Source organism: Bombina bombina, chromosome 11 (genome assembly GCF_027579735.1).
Source record: "Bombina bombina isolate aBomBom1 chromosome 11, aBomBom1.pri, whole genome shotgun sequence".
Taxonomy (NCBI): domain Eukaryota; kingdom Metazoa; phylum Chordata; class Amphibia; order Anura; family Bombinatoridae; genus Bombina; species Bombina bombina.
In genome coordinates this window covers 74,424,227-74,440,335 of record NC_069509.1, presented here as the reverse complement: position 1 = coordinate 74,440,335, position 16,109 = coordinate 74,424,227, and the positions used below count along the sequence as shown (strand labels likewise).

Here is a 16,109-nt window from a genome sequence, read left to right as displayed (position 1 = left end):
CAAGGCAGTTCAGATTTATTTTGTGGGTTATGATGAAGAGGGAACTTATACAAGATTGAGATTACCTGCGCTTGACTTCGACTTTGCGTGCATTAGGTAGCGAGCGTATTACAAGTTGAAAGTAAAAAGGATTTGATTGCGCACTAATTAATGTTAATGTATTCTCCCATAGACTTTATTGGAGTAAAAAAAGTGGAAAAAAACACCCTTACTCATATGTAAATCTGATCGCGTTTAACCAAGTGCTCTAAACTGACATGAAATATTAGTATTTCACATATATGCATACATACACATATTTAGACATGTCTATGTATGCATATATATGTTAAAGCCCCTTTTAAACCTTTTTTTTCCAAACACCATATACTTTTTAGCCCTTATAACTGTTTCAATAATTTTTTTAAAAATATATTATATCAGATAATGTTTATAGGTGTGTAACTGTACTTTTTTCTTCTCCTACCCTTTACACGAGCTTACAAGTCACGCTAACCCGACGAGTGTAAATTGCGATTGCGCTTGAGCCAAAGAATTTACTTTCAGCTTACAATACGCGCGCTTTTTCCAAGGTGGGTAAAAAGCCGATATTGCTCGATCGCAAATGATAACGCCATATGCTTATGACAGCCATTCTTGAAGTCCCCCATTGTGTTTGTCTTTAAAAGTATTTCTGTTACAATTATAAATCTCAATAAAATTAGGGAAATACAGTTTCCAATTTGCAAGAAACACGGAAGCATCAAATGTTATATCAAAAATCTTACATACTTACTTTCTCAGTCTCTCCTTTTGTACCAGTACTAGTGCTCAGATTGACTGCTCTGAGATAGTGGGGTAGATTTACCAAGCAGCAGATGCTGCAATCTATTCCCGATGTTTCTGGCTTGCCGGAAACAGGAGTTAAAGGGACACTAAACCCAAATTTTTTCTTTTGTGATTCAGTTAGAGCGTGCAATTTTAAGCAACTTTCTAATTTACTCCTATTATCAAAGTTTCTTCATTCTCTTGGTATTTGAAAAGCAAGAATGTACGTTTAGATGCCGGCCCATTTTTGTGAACAACCTGGGTTCCTGCTGATTGGTGGATAAATTCACCCACCAATAAACAAATAAACAAGTGCTGTCTAGTATTCTTAACCAAAAATTGTCTGGCTCCTTAGCTTAGATGCCTTCTTTTACAAATAAAGGTAGCAAGAGAATGAAGAAAAATTCATAATAGGAGTAAATTAGAAAGTTGCTTAAAATGGCATGCTCTATCTGAATCACAAAAGAAAAAATTTGGGTTCAGTGTCCCTTTAAGAAGCAGCGGTCATCAGTCTGCTGCTTCTTAACTCGTCCGCCACTTCTGAGGTGGAGGACAGCAATCATCCTGATCAGATACGATCAGGATGATTGACACCCCCTGCTAGCAGCCGATTGGCCGTGAATGTGCAGGGGGCGGCATTGCACAAGCATTTCACTAGAAATGCTTGTGCAATGTTAAATACCAACAGTGTATGCTGTCTGCATTTATCGATGTTGGGTGAAAATGATTCGTTGATAAATCGGCCCCTATGTGTGATGACTATTTACATTCATTATCTTCATTGATACCAAGATTTTTAACAAAGGATACCAAGAGAATGTACAAGAGAACTAAATTGAAAAGTGACATGCTCTATTTGAACCAAGTTAATTTCTTTTTCTTTCATGTCCCTTTAAATATCCTTGGCAGTGCTCCTGTAAATACAATGACAAAGTTTGGCTCTTTCTATTTTCTCATCTTTTTTTTTTTTCATTTTCGTTTCCAGATCGGTGCCTCACTCTTTGCCAGCAGTGAAGGCTCAGGGCTGTTTATTGGATTGGCTGGCACAGGAGCTGCTGGGGGCATCGCAGTAGCTGGTTTTGAATGGAATGTAAGAACTAATGTTTTGTCACATGTAATAATTGGGTTTCACTGTACAGCTCACACACGTACTGCAAAATAATAAATACAAATAAAATAAAATTGTTTAAAAATAAATAAATATATGAATACACACAAATATATATATATATATTAGGGATGCACCGACATTTTGTCCGCAGAAACGTTTCGGCCGAAAATGGCATTTTCGGCTATTTAGTTTTTCGTTTTTTTTGCCTGTTATTTTTGGTAAAATTATTGTGTAGCATATTTCAAATTTGATTTTAGCCTAGAGCTGCTGTTTGGATTCATTACTTGACTTACTGTTTTGCATATAATAATAGTTTTCTAGGACTATACTTTATTTGGATAAATGGTAAAACTGTTAAATCTAATTCTATTAAACAGAACTAAATACAGAATAATACAGTATATTGATATGTAATATTGTTTTAAGTAGGGATGCAGAAACATTTTGGCCGATAATGGCATTGTCGTTTTTTTCTGTTTTTTAATAAGCATGACTTTCACACTTTATAAATCCTTGGTAAGACCTCAACAGGAAATCTGTAAGTGCTACTAAAAAAAAGTTATTTCACAGATAGGAAAAGGAAATATGACAGTGCAAACTCACATAAATTGTGGAGATGTTCACGGTTAAAATTTTGTTTTGTTAAAAAGATCTGTTTTGGATTTTTCCCAACATTCAGTTCGCCCAAATTTCGGTCATGTGGACATTTTTCTCAGAAAAATATTAATTTGTTACTATTATTTCCAATGGGAACAGCAAATATATAAAACTAATTTTAACAAAAATAATACATGATAGAATTGGAACAATAAATAGAACAGATCTTTCAATGCTAACAGAATATATAACTTGCTTATTGAATTTTAGTCAATGACTAGTTCACAGAAGCACAGATGTCACACAACTACACATTCCAATGGGTCTCCCACCACCCTATGCTCGGACAAGCCTGTAGGACAAAAATGAACATCTAGTGCCTGACTGTCTAAAACTTAAGTCATTATACTATGGCAGGACTGGGCAGGGGACACATGAATGGTTAGACCCCTTGTATGTCATTACAAACAAAGGATCTAATTAGCCAAACAATATAATTCCTTCCCCCTTTTACTGCTCCTTCTTGCACCAAATGGCACAAACAAATGAATTAATCCACTTGGTGAAGCAATTGTTGGTTCTTCGTCAGTTTAGTCCAATAACGTATTTGGCTGTTCGCGTATGAATGGCTTAATAGACATAAATAAATGCACATGTCTAACAAATAGTGTGTCCAAGTCTTAAATCAAATAATCCTCACACTTTTTCTTCAGTAATGGTGCCGCGGTTCACAACTCCTGGTCTCACAAAGTTTTTCTGTGAACTATAACAAAATAAAAACAGCAACGCAACTCTGATTCAAAAGTAACGTATAGTTAGTAATTATAAATTACTTTTGAATCAGAATTGTGCTGCTCTTATATTGCTCCCATCAGGCTTACCCTTCGTATTAAAAGTTGAACGTAAACGAAACTGTGTGAGGTTAAACACAGCAACAATGCGACAATGATGCTGAGCTGAAAAAGCCAACCATGAGCTACATTTGTGCTTAGCCACCAATCAGCACGCTCAGTTCTGGATTACCAATGCATTACCCCATCTCAGCTGATTTTACATATGTATTTAATCCATTTGCAAGGGTTAAACACACAGTTATAGGCAATAATTTGAGCTATAAAAAATCTATAACTCATTAAAGCATTTCCTTATTTTACTCACACGCCCCTTTAAACATGAACTGTGGTTATCAAGCCCTGACTTTGAGCTCCAGTAGATCTAATATTGATCGCAAGAAAGTCAGGAGAATATTAATTAAATAAAACATTTTAATCAGCTTCACTTTATAATTAAAACAAACATAAAAAGCTTTCCAAATGTATTAGTGCTTGTTGACAAAACATCTTTTATAAACAAAAAAAAATACATATTTATCTTAATAAATTTAGATTGTTCATCTATTAAATGATGTAAAATATTTGGGGGAGTTTTAATTGCACAAGTAGTCGTAAATTGATCATATTGGATAAATAAAAATACATTAGGTAGTTATCATCAATATTTAATCAGTTACTATGATTTATTTTCACTTTAACTTCACATACAGTAGTTTACTTCCATGTAATTGTATGGAGCCCTTACAAAACCCTTTAGAAATAAATAAAAAAAACTGGAAAAAATGTGTTTCTTATTATTTTTCACTAGTTGATCTTAGTATAAGAAAAATATATCTCCCTGTTTTTTTGTATTTGTAAGTGGGAAAGCTTAACTCATTCACAAGACTACGTTTCTAATTGATTGGAATACTATAGATAAGAAAATAAAAAAACGCTAAGCTGGAAATTCAAGGAGACTTGTTTGCAGAATAACTGGTGTTCTGTGGGCGGAGTAAGGTCAGGTGAGGCGGAGCTGCAAGTGTTACATGGGCAGAGCTGAGTGGTTCAGGGTGTGGCTATGTGGTCTGGGGTGTGGCTAGGATGGAACCAACTTTTACCCCCCAAAGCACCATTATAGAACACCACTCCCCCATCCAGGGCTTAGATAGGAGTTGAATGCTTTTTTCTCCATGATTTAATACATCCAGCCCTAGAGTAAAAATTTCCATATAATAAAACAACTGATCTGTAGAGATAATGTGAAAAGATTAACTATTTCTCTTCTCATTTCTAGGCTACTTATGTTCTCTTGGCTTTAGCCTGGATCTTTGTACCAGTTTACATTTCTTCAGGGGTAAGTTTTAATACTGTTCCTGAAAATTATATAGTAAAGGGACATAAAACATTCATGTATATATAAGTGTTAAAAAAATGCTGTAAAGTAAGAGTGCTTTCAAAAATAGAAATGTTAATAGTTTATTTTTTTTATTAATTAACAAAATGCAAGTGAATGAACAAAAGAAAATGCAAAGTGAATGAACAAAAGAAAAATGTAAATCAAATCAATATTTGGCATGTCCACCCTTTGGGGCTGATTTAACAATCACCGTATCGAACCTTCAGGCTCCCCAGAAACAGGACTTAAGAAGCAGCGGTCTTAAGACCGCTGCCCCCTAACTCATACGCTGCCTCTGAGGCTGCAGACATCAATCCGCCCAATCGAATATGATCGGGTTGATTGACACCCCCTGCTAGCGGCCGATTGGCCGCGAGTCTGCAGGGGGCAGCATTGCACAAGTAGTTCAACAGAACTGCTTGTGCAATGTTAAATGCTGACATCGTATGCTGTCGGCATTTAGCGATGCAGGGCGGACATGATTCGCTATAGAGAATCATGTCTGCCCGGGGTATGATAAATCTACCCCTTTGTCTTCAAGCATTTAGGAATAAGAAATTTACCATGATAGAAAATGACTATAGAGAGATGAGGATTTATAGGTGAGTTTATGGGAAAAATGATGAACAGATGATTTTAAGAGACGTTGTAGGGACCCTAAACAGAAATGAGTTTTTGACACAGTGGATAGTATTGGGAAGTGAAATAATAAAAACATGTAATACAAAGTATGGTATTCACTAAAAGATATACAAATAAAATAAAAACAGTGTATCAAAGGATATGTGATTAGCCCAGTGAATAGAAAAAGCTAAAATCAGAGTCCCATATACTTGATTGTAGTATTATTCAGATGATCATATGGGGGAGAGAAAAGGGAAAATGCTAGTGAAGACTGTTTGGATCAATGCCCATCGTGAAAAAGGGAATAATACTCAGACTTTAGTGAGCTATATCTAAGCTCTTAGAGGGAACGCATGTAGGTATAGAACCCCATGGCTTTCAGCGGTAGCAATCAGAGATATTTTACTGGCGCCAGATGCCCGTGGTCTACTGTATGAAATCCTGTACTGTGTAGATGCAGCTATGGTCCTTAATTTTTCCATTCACTGGACTAATCTCATATCCTTTGATACACTGTTTTTATTTTTATTTTTTTATTAGTACTGGGGGTGACACTTCAGAGGGGGATGATATCCCTGAGGAGGGAACCACGGGTTCACAGGTGTCTTTTTATCTGGAGATACCCCATTATCACAAAGAGGGGTAAATGCCCACACACAAGGAGAGTAGGGTATAAGCAAAGAAAAGAGGTGGAAAAGAAACAAACATTTGATCAGCCTCCGATTGATCAGAAGTAGGTATTATTGTGGGATATGAGTTTGAGTACATGACGATTAAATATCCGAAGTACCCTGTACTTAGTGACTCAGAGGCCCATTTATCAAGCTCCGTATGGAGCTTGTGGTCCCGTGTTTCTGGCGAGTCTGAAGACCACTAAAGACTAAAGACCGCTGCTCCATAGCCCTGTCCGCCTGCTCTGAGCAGTCGGACAGGAATCGCCACAATTCAACCCGATCGAGTACGATCGGGTTGATTGACACCTCCCTGCTGGCGATTGGTCGCGAGTCTGCAGGGGGCGGCGTTGCACCAGCAGCTTTTGTGAGCTGCTGGTGCAATGCTGAATACGGAGAGGGTATTGCTCTCCGCATTCAGCGAGGTCTTGCGGACCTGATCCGCCCTGTCGTATCAGGTCCGCAAGGCCGTTGTTAAATAGGCCTCTCAGTGTTCTCCGGGATAGCAATATATATTGCTTTCCATCTACAACCTGTTGTGAAGTACTTTTGCATATTTGAAAGATTCATCTACCCTACTCAGGAATCTTAGTTATTGTAGCTTTTACAGGAGGATGACTTATTGGTCACACTATGGCGGTTTCTGATATCTGCAGATAGAAATCGTAGTCAATTCTATCGGTTGTCCAGCATATATAGTAGAATTAGTCACAATGAATTTAACAGACTTCACTCCTCCTCCATAGGGGACGGATCCTATCATTAATGCTGATACTGTTGTGCCTGTTGAACCTGCATCTCAGGATTTAACTAGTGGGACTACTATATGAACAAACAGGGAAATAAAGGGCGCAATCACATAATGGGCGATGCAAAACCCAGCATTGCCAATTTTTAGTCTAATCGAGCAATCACGTAAACGGCGCACATAAACGAACATAGAACTGGGGTCGCCAGTCTGTATCACATGTGCAGCAGAAGGACTTACGCGCACAGAATGGAGAATTTTTACTCCATTTTCAGCTCACCACACATAGGCAGGTGCAGCAAGCCTTGCACTTGGTAAAAAAAGCACTGTAACTCCCTGGAAGTCTTAACAAATACCTAACACATGTGCAATATCAACCTCTAAACCGCCATCCCCCCACATCGCAAACTACCTAATAAACGTATTAACCTCTAAACCGCCATCCCCCCACATTGCAAAATACCTAATAAATGTATTAACCTCTAAACTGCTAACCCACCACAACGCAAAGTATCTAATTAACCTATTAAAAACTCAATTACCAACCGCCCACAATGCAAAGTATCTAATTAACCTATTAACACCTCAACCGCCAATCCCCCACAACACAAAGTACCTAATAAAACTATTAACATCTAAACCGCTAACCCCCTACAACGCAAACACCTGATTAACCTATTAACCCCAAATAAGCCAATAGGATGTAAGCAGCTCTCACCCTATTGGCTGATTTGAATTTTTCAGCCAATAGGAATGCAAGGGTACCCCTATATAAAATGGGTACCTTGCATTCAATTTTCAGTGTGTGTCGGGCGATCGCATGAAGAGGACCTCCGTGTCGCCGATGACCTATGCTGACTGCTCCCCCTCCGCTGATGAAGATAGAAGATGGACCCATGATGGATGAAGATGGAGCCGTCTGGATCAACTTCTTTTGCCGCTGGGATGAAGATGTTTCGCCGGACTTCGTCAATGGTGAGTACCGATTTTGGGGTTAGTTTTTTTGGGGTGTTTTTTTTTTTTAGATTAGGGCTTTTTTTTTTAATGCGCTGCAAAAGAGCTGAATGCCCTTACAAATGTCCTTTTTGGGGCAATGGGTAGATTAGGCGGACACACAGTCACATCCTTACATATACATACATACACACACACACACACACACATAAACACCAATGGGTAAAACAGAAACACTAACCCCTGTAGTCAGAGACACTAGTGAAGCATCATGTCACACTCACATGATATCAGTGCAGGCAGGGCAGGTCAACGTTTTTTATTGTTAAAAAAATCTATTTATTTTTTGAAGCTGGGTCCTCACCCTTGGGGGCCCAGTCGCAATTGCGACCTCTGCACCCCCTGTAGTTTCGCCCCTGGAAGGGAGAAAGGGAGGGAGTTGAGAGAAAGAAGGGAGGGAGTTGAGGGAGGGAGTGAGTTGAGGGAGGAAGGGAGGGAGAAAGGGAAAGAAGGGAGAGAGGAAGGGAGGGAAAGAAGAATACACTTTGAAGCAATGCCTGCCCTTTACATGCAACAACATACATTAATTACCATTATTCAAGTAATTAAACTTTTTAAGTGTCCGTTTATTATTTACTCTGTCGGTTCATGAATGCAGACAAAGCTATCTATTAGTAGCTAACATACATTAGCGCTGAGAGTTTATGATTATACATGTAGTGCTGCGGAATCAGTTGGCGCTCTACATATAACCGATAATAATAATAATACATTACAAGCTGATCTAAGCAGTGCACAGACGCATCCAGTCAGTTAGTTACTAAGACCTGCAATAAGCACTGCGCCCGCAGACCCACCACAGCTGACAAGGGGAGGCAGCATATCGGCACAAGGTCTTCTCCTCCAGCCTCACCTTGTAAGCATATCCCCGGGCAAATTTCTCACCAAGAACCCTTCCACTGCAAAAATGCCGGCGGCTCTAAATGAAGCAACGGTTTAAAGCAGCACTGCCTGGAAAGAGCGACCTTGATTGGCGCACGTGCCTTGTCTTCTCTGTAAAAGCCTTCACTTTATCGCTCACTCTACTGTGTGCTGTCTTTTAGAGAGAGGATATGGCATATGTGCTGCCCCTCCCAAATCTGCTGCCCTAGGCACCGGCCTTGTTGGCCTAGGCCATAATACGCCCCTGATAGGGATTATCTGCTGGAGCATACCTAGAAGCTGTAAACTCAGTTGAAATACAATACCTGTGTCTAAACACTGATAGGGGGTGGAGTTGGCTGCTCCAGGCAGCTTAGCTTTGTAATTAATTTTGTTTATTTTTGAAAATTATTTTAAAATACTTGCCAGCGATTTTTACACAATTTTTTAATGCAAACTATTTTTAATTAATTAGTCCTTTTAGTATATCCACAGATCGCAACCTGTTTTATGTCCCTTTAAATGAAATATTACCTTATTCTATACGTTTATAAAATGTTTTATTAGTAAAGCTTTTAATTGTAACATATTTTTAATTTCACACAGGATAAATGTTTTTGTACTTAGTTGTTTTATAACCTAACCACTAGGTGGTGGCATTGTTACAAAATATACACAAATGATGTTTGGAAATGTTGTTGTTAATGTGATAACATTTTTGACCACCAGGTGGCATATTTGGAATATGTTTTTGGCGCCTTTGTTGTGGTGATATAGTCAAAGTTAAGCCTGTATAAGGGCTAGCACTAAGCCTAAAACGTTGCTTGTGTGTTTGTTGGACCCTGTATATGCTAATGCAATAAAGGTCCTTTTAATTTTATTTGCTGGAGGTTTGAATAATATTTGTTGCAACAGGCTTGTTAAGCCTTCTCCGTGCTGGAAGTGTGGTTCTGTTTCCTACCTCTATTTAATTACTTCCCCTTTTAGACATTGTGACAACCATAAATCAGTTTATTGAACAGATATAATAATCAGCAGGAGGCACAGAACTTTGGACGTTGGGTTACAACATGGGAGACCAGAGTTCAAGAATCAATGGGGACAACAATATAAAATGTGGTATAGCGTGTTGTGTACCAGTCACCATGTAGTATATATTCTTGTTTGCTGTGCTCCCTTGTCTATATGGCTGAAACAGTAACAGGGAGAGAATGGGTAACCACAGGTGTACAATCAGGGAGGCCATTAAACATGGTACCTCTGACGAACCTGTAGCACGCCATTTTGCTCTACATAAAAATAAAATGCTGTATCAAGTCTGAGAACTATGATCATTGATCATGTCCCCCCCCACTACCTGGAGGTGGGAAAGGTGACAGGAAACTTCCTTAGATTGAAACCAACAGAATCTTTCATTTGGATATTGTGAGGCTCAAGAAACTTAACACTATGATGGATTTGGTCCTTTCTATTGATATCATGTATGCAATTACTTAATTACTTCATGGGATGTAAATCGCTGTATGAATTTGGATATTAAAGTATATTGACTTGGCATATCCATTATGTTCCTGTGTGGAATGATAAAATGGTGATGTCTGATATCTTTCTGCCACACTTCAGTAGGCACTGAAGCATATTATGACCCCTAGTATATAGCTGATTTTTTTAACCCTTTAAGGACACAGCTTCCAGTTTGCTCAATTGTTTTATGACGGAAAAATTCCGTCATATGTCCTTAAGAGGTTAATACACTTTTATATGCTTTTAATATTGATGTTAATTTGGGTGGCACTAGAGTTACATACCTCCGTAGTATATACATCAGAGTACCTGATCGACTGTTGCTGTGGATACAGTATGATTTGTAAAAGCCGCTGGCATCTACCTGTAATAAGCTGCTTCCAATATTGTTTGATTAACATAGAGAAAAAGGGACACGGCACTTTCACATGGTTGTGATGCAATATGAATTATCTTTATGATTGGCTATGGGATGTTTACATGCTCAATGTGTGGGGGCGGAATCGCCAATGATGATCATGGAGGCTGACATTGATTATGGACGTGGAGTTACTATGTTCATGTGTGGGCTAGGACATGCCTGTTCAGTGGTTTCTCACACAAATGGTTTGGAGGTAAACTATTTAAGCTTGATATTAATGTTGAAAATGTTTTGTCTGTGTTGGTATATTTGATAAAGGTGTCTGTGTGACACCAAAACATCAAAGTTCTATGAGTATGGCTGACAGACTGCCGAAACGCATCAGTCCTATCTATCAGCATGATTTGCAAAGGAACTCGTAATTTTTTTTAATATCTTATTTTTTTTATTATGTTTTGTCAAAAACAACAATACAAATGTGCAGATAAAAATAAAGGCTACTCAAGATATAAGAGTTCAAAGTACAAATGATCTAACATCAGTGTCAGTTGTTACCTTCCAGCTTGCAGGTCAGATAGTAAGAAAGAAAATAACAAGCAAAGTGTACATGTGTGTGAGGATGGAGACCCTTGTTACCTAAGCATCTTAATACTGGTTATTCCAATATTTTAAGTGATGATAAATCCAAACGTTTAACAAACGCTAGGATTTACCATCACTAAAAATAAACTTGTTTCTGTCATCAATTACTAAAAAACGGGTGCTAAACTCACCCTTTCTGTGGTGAAGTATATCGCTAAAATCAGTGCTTCTGGCCACCGACGGCACATCGCTCTTCTTCAATGAAGTGACGTTTCCACCTCTAAACCTATAGCCATGTGTGTCAACTGACATCTGACCAGGGCTAGAGGTGGAAACATCACCTCATTAGAAAATTCCACCAAGATATGGTTTTAGCCAACGATTCTGTTAGTGTGGATTGAGTGTTTTGGATAGTAATTTCTGGTAATTCAGATCAAAGAGCGTGCAATTATTTGTGGATATTTCTATTCCTAGGTATTTGAGAGAGCGATGTTGAAGTATATAATGGCAAATTTTACTTGGGAAGTTAAATTCATTAGCAGTCAAAGAAACGTTAAGCATTTCTGACTCTTGTGCATTTACTGAAAAATAAGAGAATTTCCCAAAAATATTTATTTCCTTTATTAGATGCGGAGGAGATGTTAGTGGTGAGGTGAGGGACAGCAGCACACCATCCTCATGCATCATAAGTTTAGATTCAGTTTGTCCTATTTTGATACCGGAGATATGATTGTTTAGTCTAATACAAGAAGCTAAGACTTCCATAGTAAGAATAAATAGAAGTGGGGACAATGGGCAGCCCAGACAAGTGTCATTTTTTTATATTCAAGGGGTCTGACAATAGTCCATTTACTTTCATTCTAGAGGGGGATTTAGAGTTTAAATGAGAAATGTGGGAAATCATTTCGGGTCCGAATCCAAATTGTTTTACAGTGAGTGATACAAAGCCCACTTGATCCACATGATCTATGGATGGAAGATATTATTTATTCTATTTGCTAATATTTTGTAAGGTGTAGTGTCAGTAAGGTCACAAAGGCATTATTTAAAGTGTTCCTTCACAGAAACTGTGTTTGCTTTTAGTGAGTGTACTGTCTGTTCTGTGTAGGAATACTTCAAATTCGTCACCACACCCTCAGAAAGTGCAGGCAAATGGCAATGCCATTATATCCTATGGGAGATACATCGCAACTTGGCGGGTCCGCCCTTTTATTAGAATATATCAGCAAATAAGCGGACTGCGAGGCCGATGAGGTCGGAAAGGCACTTTCTCGTCGGTCTGTCGATGCTTTGAATAGTGGGGCCTGTATCTTTTGTTGAAAAGCAGGGATGTAAGCTCAGTTGCATGTATCTGGAGCACAAAAAATAGCAGCAGTTTTACAAGTATTTTACCCATTTTCATGAGCAATTGATGGCAGCACTATTTCCTGCCATGTAGTGCTCCAGACACCTACCTAGGTATCTCTTCAACAAAGAATTACCATGGGAACAAAGCACATTTGATAATAAAAGTAAATTGGAAAATGTTTTAAATTTGAATGCTCTGTCTGAATCACAAAAGAACATTTTGGGATTCATATCCCTTAAAGGGGCAGTATACACCAATTTTCCTTTAACTGCATGTAATAGACACTTCTATAAAGAATAATATGCACAGATACTGATCTAAAAATCCAGTATAAAACCGTTTAAAAACTTATTTAGAAGCTCCCAGTTTAGCACTGTTGAAAAGATTAGCTGGAACACCCACTGCAAGTGGTTCTATAGCAAAAAAAAAACTGACACTCCCCCTTTCCTCTGCATATGAAAAGACTCTTTACACAAACAGGAGCAAGCTGGAGTAGGTATACATCAGTATTCTCCTAAAACTTTGGGGCTTGGTTAGGAGTCTTAAAATCAGCACAATGTTATTTAAAAATAAGCAAAACTATACATTTAAAACAAAAAAGCTGTATAGGCTGTATAAATGGATCATCTACAAAACATTTATGAAAAGAAAAATCTAGTGTATAATGTCCTTTTAAAGTACGATGGGGGTACTTCAGCCTCTCTGGAGGGTGTGTAGCAAATATAGTTTTAAGAGGCATTTAATAGCAAAATCAGACAAAATAAACACCAAAGCTATATTGCAAATTTCTTTCATTTTTCTTAAAGCTAACAATCTATATATCTATAAAAACAAATGTTGATATCTCCACAGATTGTTACCATGCCAGAGTATCTACAGAGAAGATTTGGAGGGGAAAGGATCCAGATGTACCTATCTGCTCTCTCACTGCTGCTTTCTGTCTTCACCAAGATTTCTGTAAGTGTTCACTCACTGTTTGAGATAGGCTGGGTAAGATGAGTAGGGTATTTTTGCTTAGGCTATCTAGATCTGTGGCACTAGACACAAATTGCAAAGTCATGAATTATGACATGTACCCCAGAGCTGTTATGAGGCAAAATAACGTTGTCACACCCGCTGTCAGCTCAACAGCATCTGTACAGAAGATTTTGTTGTACTCAATGCCAGCCCTACATTGGCTATACATTCCAGTCCACTCTGCCAACAGTTTCCAATTAAGATTAGGTAATCTACGCGTTTCAGCACACAGCCTTTATCAAGATAACTGATCAATGGATGCTAATCCTTTACGTAGTGTGTAGCTTGTACCAATTAAAGGATTGTTTACTTGATTATTGAGTGGTGTGTAGGTTTGCGCTCCCGCTCACACGTTGACCCCGCTAAAAGTAAGCTTTTTGCGCACGTCAGATAGCGCATGTATTACAAATTAAAAGTAAAAAGTTTTCACTTGTACGCTAACCTGACAAGTTCAAAAAGCTGAACATTGAATATTTCAACAGTGTTAAAGTATTCCCCCCAAGACTTCAATGGAGAGTGAAAAGTAAAAAAAAACAAAAAAAACATCCAACAAGTTGTGCAAATCCGATCACGTTTTCTCAAGTGCGCTAGCCCTACATGTAATATTAATATTCCACATTCCAGTGTTCTTCACATAGCAGAATGTTAAATTTATTCATAAATAAATATTTCTATATATCTGATGGTTTTTGCTAAAATATATACCTTTAACTATAAATTTAGATAAATATATATTAGTATAGATGTATACAGATATGTGTATATCTATTTAGAAATACTTGTAACATATTCTCCTATGTGAAGAACATTGGAATGTGAAAAGTTTACAGTAAATACACTTTATTAAATATGAATATATAATAAATATGATTTTTCATGTTTTCAGCTACTTGACTGCAAAGGGCTCCACTGTCCTATTACATATATGTCTATATATGTGTATTTATGTGTTTATATTAAACACACACATACACACACATATAGTTATATATTTTTATTTTCTACAATACAGGCTTTTGTATTTGGACAACAGTTGAGTGTTCTCTATTGGTAAGCAATTAGGAGAGAACCTCACCCTAAGTTTCTAGGATCTATTTAAAGGTTAGTTTTAGAATAGGCATGACTGATTTTTTTTTTCTTTGGTATTTCATTTGTTTATTTTCTGTAATGGTAGCTTTTTTATTTTATGTAATGGTAGCTTATTTTCCATTTAATGTTAGTTTTTTTTTTTTTATGTAATGTTAGGTTTTGTTTATTTTTTAGGTAAGGTTAGTTTTTTTTGGGTAACTTAGGAAGTGTTTGCTTAGGGGGGCTAGCTGGTAAGGGGGTTTAGATAGTTAGTGGCTATTTTGTGATGGGGATTGTGGCGGGTTTAGGGGTTAATAGTTTAGTGCAGTATTTTGCTATGAGGTTGTGGTGGTTTAGAGGTTTAAAATGTAGTGGGGTATTTTGCTATGGGGGTTGTGGCAGTTTAGGGGTTAATATTGTAGAGGGGTGGTTTGAAATGTGGGGCTATGGCAGTTTATTAATAGTATCAATCCAAACCTTCCAGCACCTGGGAGCAATGAAGGTGTGCCAAGGCTCCAAGGGTCATGCACAAACCCCTGCAATTAATCACGAACAAGGAAGAGCAGCACCACCAATATCTTTAACAGATTTATTTAGCTCATACAGCCAGACCACAGAGAGATTGACTCTTTGCAAACTAGTCCTTAGTCATGTATGGCTACACCTGTAGTAGTCTTACCTTAAATACCTGCCCCCTCATACACCTGAAATACCTTAGATACTGCCACCTAATGGATTTATATAATATTTCAAAAAAAATTCACGGTAGCCCACAGAATATCATTAATTTACAATAAAAAAGGATAGAAGACAAAGCAAAACAACTTAATAAAATAACATATAAAGACATCATATCTTATACATCACAGACATATGGATAAGTCGAATTATCTATTCATTCCCTTAGGGAGCATAATCCCAAATTTGTGTATTAACCACCACAGTGTTAGCAGTATCATTATTCAAAGGTAAATTAGCAAAAAAAACTTTTCGACTTAACTGTTATAAATAAGTAGTACAAGTCCTTCTGTATTTCGAACATATCTCAGCTTAAATGTGAGCAGAAAGACAGTCCTTTGTTAAGTACTGAAAGTTCATCGCTAGTGAGTTGTACCTTGCTGATATTGATCACTGTTTGTTGCTGCTGCGAGTCGTCACTCGCAAATCTCCCATCTGCACTTGTTTCTTCCGGAGATCTACCACACTTGTGCCACTTGTTCCGTCGTCCACCCTGGCGTTTGCCGGCACTTCCAGGTCGGATTCCCCCGACGCCGATTCATATGAGGAACTTTGGATGCTAGAGCATCCACTTGCTCTGCGTGCACGCCTGCGTCTCAAACAGGTCTTCCGGTGGAGTCACTGGACCAATGGTACACTGTTCCGGATGAGTAATAGTCCTCATCCCTGGAGAATTTATTCTTTTTCCGATCTTGAATAACCTTCCTTAATTCATTGATCTGCTCATGGAATGTTGAGGTGAGTTTCCTAACTTCTTCTGCCGATAGATTATCAACCAGCTCCTGTTTCATGGCGCTGATTTGCACATTTTGCTTTTCAATTTCTTTTTG

The 16,109-nt window shown here is 37.9% G+C and overlaps 1 protein-coding gene across 1 annotated transcript in view; it reads left to right on the top strand.

The window, feature by feature from the left end:
- Nucleotides 1-16,109, top strand: part of SLC5A10 (solute carrier family 5 member 10) — a 519,796-nt gene that overhangs the window by 64,307 nt on the left and 439,380 nt on the right. The window contains exons 3-5 of the mRNA XM_053694330.1: nt 1,793-1,897; nt 4,622-4,681; nt 13,309-13,413. Of these exons, the coding sequence (XP_053550305.1) occupies nt 1,793-1,897; nt 4,622-4,681; nt 13,309-13,413 (270 nt within the window). The remainder of the gene's footprint in view (nt 1-1,792; nt 1,898-4,621; nt 4,682-13,308; nt 13,414-16,109) is intronic.